The sequence below is a fragment of the Crinia signifera genome, chromosome 4 (assembly GCF_055691185.1).
Source record: "Crinia signifera chromosome 4, ASM5569118v1, whole genome shotgun sequence".
Taxonomy (NCBI): Eukaryota; Metazoa; Chordata; class Amphibia; order Anura; family Myobatrachidae; genus Crinia; species Crinia signifera.
The window spans coordinates 212,910,180-212,916,508 of record NC_139220.1 but is presented as its reverse complement, the minus strand read 5'-3'; the positions used below and the strand labels follow the sequence as shown (position 1 = coordinate 212,916,508).

General features: G+C 40.5%; 1 protein-coding gene across 1 annotated transcript; it reads right to left on the bottom strand.

Moving 5' to 3' along the window:
* Positions 1-377: 377 nt before the first annotated feature.
* LOC146073025 (olfactory receptor 5AR1-like) lies at positions 378-4,997 on the bottom strand. The gene is made up of 2 exons (XM_083180199.1): positions 4,991-4,997; positions 378-1,372 (listed from the first exon to the last, which is right to left on the bottom strand). The coding sequence occupies exons 1-2, from the start codon at positions 4,995-4,997 to the stop codon at positions 378-380; spliced, it is 1,002 nt and encodes a 333-aa protein (XP_083036325.1).
* Between the last annotated feature and the right edge of the window lie 1,332 nt (positions 4,998-6,329).

Sequence of the window (6,329 nt, the reverse complement as noted above, 5' to 3'; positions counted from 1 at the left end):
AAAACAGAATTCACCATTTGTAGCAGGTTTTAATGGTCGATAAAGCTGCAGCTCCAGAAAATGTTAATTAAATGTTGCTCGTGTGAACATGCTGTCCCAGCCCTGGGATAATGTAATTTTTCAGAAAATCAGACAGGCCTGTATACAGCTGTACAGTTTAAATGGTACCAGACTATTTGAATAATTTTATTATCATTCTTTAATCATTAGAATAGTATTTTGTTTGTATTTTTCTGTATAGGAAAGAAAAGGAAATATAATATATGGAAGTCTACAGTATGGTAAACTGACAATACAATAAAGGCAATTATAGTAGACTAATGTCCACCATACCAAATAAATGAAATTTACTATATGTATTTTTATGACTGACTCTCTCATCTAAGGTCTATGTGGCAGCACTGTCTGTAGAATACGGTTTTTATAGCCATTTTAATGTCTTTATTTCTCAAACTATAAATTATTGGATTTAACATGGGTAGTACAACTGTATAAAAGATGGTGGACATATTGACGTTATCTCTTGAAGATGAAGATTTGGGGCTGACATATTCATAGAGGGCTGTGATATAAAGTAATGAAACTGCTGTTATATGAGAGGCACAGGTAGAAAAAGCTTTCTGTCTTCCCTCTCTAGCAGTTATCCGTTGAATGGCTATGGAAATTAAGACATATGTCATAAAAATCACTGCAGTAGAAGGAATGGTGACACACCATGAGAAGATGAACAGAACCATTTCATTAACAGTAGTGTCTGTGCAGGAGATACTTAATAATGGAGGAAAGTCACAAACAAAATGGTAGCGGACATTATTTGCACAAAAGGAAAGACGAAAGGTTAAACAAGTCTCGATTACAGAATGCAGGACACCGGCTGAATAAGCCCCGGACATTAGTCCCAGGCAGACCTTTTTCTGCATTACCAGGTTATAGTTTAATGGATTACAGATAGCAACATAACGGTCATAAGCCATAACTGCAAAAAGGAGGCACTCAGTACTTCCAAGAGCGCAGAACAAGAAAAGCTGTATAGCACAGCCAACGTATGAAATAGATCTGCGATCAAATAGCAGCCCGGCTAGCATCTTCAGGTCAATGTCTGAAGAATATGCAAGGTCAATAAAGGAAAGGTTACTTATGAAGAAGTACATGGGAGTATGGAACTGGGTATGGTTATACACAATAAATATTATTCCAGTATTTCCCAAAAGAGACAGTAGATAAATGAATAAAAATACAGAACATAAAAATATATGTAGTTCTGGTCTGTTAGAGAAGCCAATGAGAATAAACTCATTAACCACGGTCCGGTTGTTGCCTTCTGAAAATGCCATTGAGATGTCATATTCTTTTATAACTCCATCAAAAATTCCTGTTACACAAAAAGAAACGTAACCATATAAGTATAGGTATGATTTTTAGCATAACTCTGTCCCTTATACGCAAGCGTTATATCATTATGATCCCGTTTGCACAAACTAGTTTATGTTATAGACTGAAAAATAATTCCAAATCTTATATTATAAGGGGCCTATTTGTCAGATTTACCAAGCATCATAAAATGCTGCATTCTGTAGCTTGGCCTCATTACAATATTCCATGTCCAGATAGCAATATCCTAAAGTAGTCTATGCTCTAGTAGCCTGCAATTTTTCCAAGAGAGGTAGCCTCCAGCACCCTCTGGATCACCCACTCAGTGACGTACAGAATGGCCGTACATTGGTCGTGCATGAGTATTGAGTACTGTACGTCACTGGTGATCCAGAGGGTGCTGGAGGCTACCTCTCTTGGAAAAATTGGCAACCCCTGCTGTACAGTATTTGTAATTTTCCTTAATATATTAACAGTTTCATTTTAAGATTATATATATTAAGCATTGAACTAACAACACAAAAAAAAAGATGAGATATGGAAGCCAGGATCAAAATAAATAAAATAAAAAGAATAGGAGTCTATTAAGGATTAGCTATAGAATAAGTCATACTCATTTGTAAAAGTGTTTATTTTGATTCATCTTAATTCCTGAGGGGCCAACCAATTCAAAATGGCAGCTTTCTGGATTTTAGATCATGTAATTTATGAAACTTCACAAGTAGATTGCGGTGCCATACATATAGCACACATTAGCACAATATGTTTAAATGCTTTCTGGATATAACATACAGCACAGTGGATATGACATATACCAAGATAGATATAACATATATAATGAAGATATGATATATAGCAAAGTGGATATGACATGCACAGTGAGATGGATTCCACACATGAAATGACTGTCAGCTTTCCTGTGAGTATATACCAAGAAACACATAACAGAGTCAGCCAGTGAGTAAAGGAATCCGCCAGAGCCAACCATTAGGTAGAAAGGACTTTCCTGTTTTACTGACTGAAGGCCTGATTCAGACTCGATTATGAGCAAAGCCGTGACGCAGATGAAGTAGTGGTTTAGTAGATTACAGTAGATGCAACCCGAATATATTGCTGCATTTTTTTCCTTAGATCATATTGTTTATCTGCAATAATTACAATTCTAACTAATCATGTCTTCTGTTAGTAGCTTATAAACTCAATAAGTGTAATACCGAGCCAGTTAATAAAACTCCTAGCTAGCAAATTGCCTAGGAATTGCATGAAATGTCTAATTTCAGCATGAGAGTATTACTACCAATTGCTCAGTTTACCTGTTAATTGTAGAGAATGTAAGCAGGGCCGCCACTAGAAATTTTGGGTCCCGGGACTGACCTACAGTCCGGGCCCCCAGCAGCACAGCGACATATGTCCACCATGCCCCCCCCCACCCCCGCACCTTCCAGCACCCTGCCTCCCCCTACCCTGTCCCATTATGATTACTTAGCATCACCCATCCTCCGGCTCCTTCAGCCTCCACGGTCCAGACCACACACTGCATAGTGCAGCCTGCAGAGCCCCAAGCCCTTCTGTGTTCTAGGCTCGGCACTCTACAGGCTGCACTGTGTATTGTGCGTGCCTGGCACTGGTGCTGGCGCTGGGGGAGGCTGTGTGCGGGGGGAGGCTGTGTGCAGTGGGGGGGGGGGGGGTTGCTGTGGGCAGCTGGCCAGGCCCCTCCAGAGGCCAGGGCCCAGGACAGCTGTACCCAGGGCACCCCCCTGTCGGCAGCCCTGAATGTAAGTAGTTCCTTAATAGAAGGTGCTTGTTGTGAGGAAGAAGTTCCAGGAAGATGTACAGTTATATGGATACTGAGGTACAGTAGCTGGATTGTGGCACCCTAATCACACCATGACCTGGTGACTACAAGAACAGCCTATCATCACTTGGTTTAGAGACCTAATTACAATTACAATCACTGTGAGCATATTGTGAGATCATTAAGTTATAAACTATATACATATATTTCTATATATAAATTCTATTTGCTTTAATGTAGTCTTTTGAAAATTCCTATCACATAAAAGAGGTAGCTTGTTCATACAATACACACAATACCTTAGCTTAGAAAAAATGTCTTAACTTCAGGTCCTTATATTCATGTCACAAATTAATCCATGTGGAATCAATTACTTTATAGGGAATTAACAGCATATTTGCAATTAGATAATTCTCAGTGGTAGCGGTAACAATAGTAATTATAAAATACACTGTTTTTGTTCATGTTAATTGTGCACTTTCATGAATCTATTATCTGTAATTTGCATTCAATGTTTACATCAAATGGAAAATATTGTAAAATACACAATGGAAAAAAAAAAACCATAATGGAATGATGAATATATCCAAATATGAGCAATAGTGTAACATGTTTTAGTGGGTTATTTCTTTTAAAAGGTCTGTTGGACGAAATACGTCTTTGAAATAATGAACATATTAAATGAAAGTTAATAAACCAATAGATTTAGAATTAATCATAAAAATTAAGGTTTTTCAAGTGTAAAGAATTAATTTCTTGGGTTCTGACCCATTGTCTTTATTGTGCCTGCTCTCCATGTGCCATCACACGCTGTCCAGCCTGCTGGGGATGAATCTGAGCATCCATGTCTAGCAAGTCTGCCCCCATTGGATAGATATACTATAAACATCCTTAGACAAGCTTGAAAAAGTATGCCAACCCTACCACGTATACCCTAACTCTTACCACTGCAGCCTAGCCCTTGCAACCCCCCTCCCCCAGCTCCACAGCTTAATACCTAAATCGAACCCTCCCTTTGGTTGGTATTATTACGCAGTGGTGCCAAGAGGGGGGGGGGGGTACTTTTTACCAGAGCCCGGATCTGATGGAGGAGCCTGGGTCCCGCCCCCCCCCCCCCCCCCCCTCCTGCATTGCAGGAAGCTGGGCAGTCTGTGAGAGAGGACAGGCTGCTGCAGCAGAGCCTCTCTCCCCAGCTCAGCACACACTGCTCAGTGCTGTGTGCGGAGCTGGGGAGAGAGAGAGAGGCAGCAACAGCCTGTCCTCTCTTTCTCCCACCTACCAGTTCTGCCTGCACAAAGTTATATATTTTTTTTTCAGTTCGGAATATCCATGGCCCTCCAGTAAACATTTCCCTTCCCGGCTGCCATGCCCTCTTCATTTTCCCAGGGCCCATCCATCCTGTCAGCGCCCCTGTAATTAAGACTGGGATGCCGACAGTCGGGTAACTGGTGACCAGTGTCAGATTCCAGAGGAGGCTTTTCGCTTGCAGGCATCCCAACCACTGGTATGCTACCCGGATCCCCTAGAAACATGTGACACTTACCATAGTAGCAGTTAACAATTGCTATAGCAGAGGGTAACACTAACCTTAGGAGCAGGTAAAACTATCTTTAGCAGCTTATACCAATGCTGGATGTGTACCCAGCTATTCTGACAGACGACACTGCCCTGCATTGGCAAGTACATACACAAACTCACACCTTCAGTACTTTTCTAAAACATTTTACCACTCTGGAGACCATAATCGAAGGGCTATTTTTATCCCAACCTGTGGTCACCATCACAACACAGGGACGGCGGTATCCTAATTTACTTACTGCTTACTCTCCATGATTCTCAAATCTGCTTCGGAGTTATGGATATTTACTTCTACTTTTGCTTATAACACCATTATCAAACATTATTATTGTTATCATTCTTTATTTGTATGTTACTACATAGTTTCTGCATCACCACTCAAGTAAGCGAGAGCAGTTAACTAGTAAGCAAACAAGGTTAGAGCAGTCAGGGAAGACTCCAAAGCACCTAAAATAATTTGACATCACCTGGCCTTACACCCAGCTGCCTATAACCCAGCTGCTTTTCAGCATTGGAAAAAAATGACCTCCTTTACTGGACACACTTTTAACAGGAAGCCACAGGTGCTGCTGATCAGCCAAGTCTTGTTCACATCAGTTTAGCTAACCTTTTCCTGTTGCTTCTGTTCTAATACTTGGACTGGATCTTCCACATGCACAAACGACTTAGAGACCAGGGGTGAAATTTAATAGGATGAGAGATTCAGAAAGTGAGAGATTTGGTAAGAAATCTCCAGATTTTTTTAAAGCAGCAATAATTTGCACTGCAAAATCAAACAGTTATATAAAGTACTCTTTGCAGAGTTTGCACTATGGGGTAGATGTATTAAGCTTGGTGAAGTGATAAAGTGTCTGGTATTTATCACTGGCCAATCAGCTCCTACCTGTCATTTTTCAAACCAAGCCTGTAACTTCACAGTTAGGAGCTGATTGGCCGGTGATAAAGTACCAGCCACATTATCACTTCACTAAGCTTAATAAATCTGCCCCTATATCTTTTAGTGCTCCCAAGAGTCATAGCTAAGTATCAAAACCAGAGTAGAAGACAAAGGAGGCTATCTTTGCTGGAGCACTATTTGTTCAATAATTGTTATTTATTAAAACAACATTTTTATTGGTATACATTAAAATATATCACTTTTGTCTATAACACAGCACAGGCGTGGATGCCTTGTGCCATCAGCTGCCTGCTGAAAGCAGGCATTTCTATGGGGGCACCCACTGTTTTGTGGGTATGCAGTTCCCTGCATCTGCCCCCCTGCCCGCTCCCATGCTCTCCCATTCTGGATCGGATGTCCCAGCGCTTGCTCCAGGGGTTTGCCCATGTGCAACCCCTTAGCGAATTAATCCCTCAACGAGCAGGTCTGAATCACCCCAATATTAAATATGAACGTATCTTGTTAACCACAGTTTTATTAAATACATGTAATACAGGAAGATGCAAATAACAAAGACATAACATTTTATAAAAATTGTGAGATTTTCACATGTGTATATTGTAAGTTATGGTATACGAGAGAAATATTTAGGGGGAAATGTAATACGATGGGAGTTCTATTTCAAATGGGATGTTGCTATGGGCAACC